The 1,099-nt window shown below is 41.8% G+C and overlaps 1 protein-coding gene across 1 annotated transcript; it reads right to left on the bottom strand.

The window, feature by feature from the left end:
- Positions 1 to 493: 493 nt before the first annotated feature.
- On the bottom strand, positions 494 to 1,096 carry LOC117797876 (olfactory receptor 11H6-like; the record flags this gene model as incomplete). The annotated part of the gene is made up of 1 exon (XM_034650323.1): positions 494 to 1,096. A coding segment is annotated over one exon (603 nt), but the record flags the coding sequence as incomplete, so codon positions are not given.
- Positions 1,097 to 1,099: the final 3 nt, after the last annotated feature.

Here is a 1,099-nt window from a genome sequence, read left to right as displayed (position 1 = left end):
AAATAAATAAATAAATAAATAAATAAAATCTTAAAAATAAATAAAAATTTGGTTCAGTTATGACTTCAGGTTAGCACTAATTTCCTTTAACATGAGCAAAAAGGTGTGAATGCTCTTCTCTTCTACTAGAAGTAGAGCAGAGACCATTTGACTAGAAAAACCAAGTGTAAGAATGGACTCATGTAATAAAAGTCAAAAAACTTATTAGGTCAAGGACTAGGCGAGTGACCACAGATGACAAGCAAGAAGTTATTGGAAGTCAGGGTAGAGGAGTCCAAAATTCAGACACCCAGGTCACTTAATTCAAGTTACCACCAATCAAGCCCTGACTTCAAGGCAAGATCTGGTTTAATTGGGCATGTCATTGTCCTATATTTAACTAGGCAGAAATAGATGAATTCCAGTCTGTATCTCCAGGTATGGATGAATAAAGACTACTTAAGTTGGAAAAAAATAAGGAAAAATTTTAAGATCTTTGTCCACTCAAGATTTCTCACTTTTCTTGACTAATTTCTGTGCACATATAAATTTTTCTCAAGTCAACTTTCACATCCTTATTCCAGAGACTGTAGATCAGAGGGTTTATAAGTGGGGTCACCGATGAGTAGAGCAAGGTTACAACCTTCTGTATCTCACCTGGATTTCCAGAGGTTGGGCTGATGTACATCACCATGATAGATCCACAGAAAAGAGACACCACAGCCAGATGGGAACCACAGGTGGAGAAGGCCTTACGTCGGCCAGGTGCTGAAGGGACACACAACGCTGCTCTGAGAACCAGGGTGTAGGACCCAAAGATGAAGAAGAAGGTGATGAAGATAATAAGAGAGCTCAATATAGAACAGGAAAGCTCAATTCCAGGGGCAGGGATGCAGGACAGGGCCAGAAGAGGACCAGGGTCACAGACAAAGTGGTCAATGGTGTTGGGGCCACAAAAGGGGAGTTGTGTGATAAAGTAGATAGGGATCGGATAGCAGAGGGAAGCTGTGACCCAGCACAGGGCCACCAGGTTCATGCAGAGATGGTTCTTCATGATGATAGGATAATGGAGAGGCTGGCAGATGGCCAAGTACCGATCAAAAGCCATGAGGGGCAGTAA

Source organism: Ailuropoda melanoleuca, unplaced genomic scaffold (assembly GCF_002007445.2).
Source record: "Ailuropoda melanoleuca isolate Jingjing unplaced genomic scaffold, ASM200744v2 unplaced-scaffold16937, whole genome shotgun sequence".
Classification (NCBI taxonomy): Eukaryota; Metazoa; Chordata; class Mammalia; order Carnivora; family Ursidae; genus Ailuropoda; species Ailuropoda melanoleuca.
This window is presented reverse-complemented; position numbering and strand designations above follow the sequence as displayed.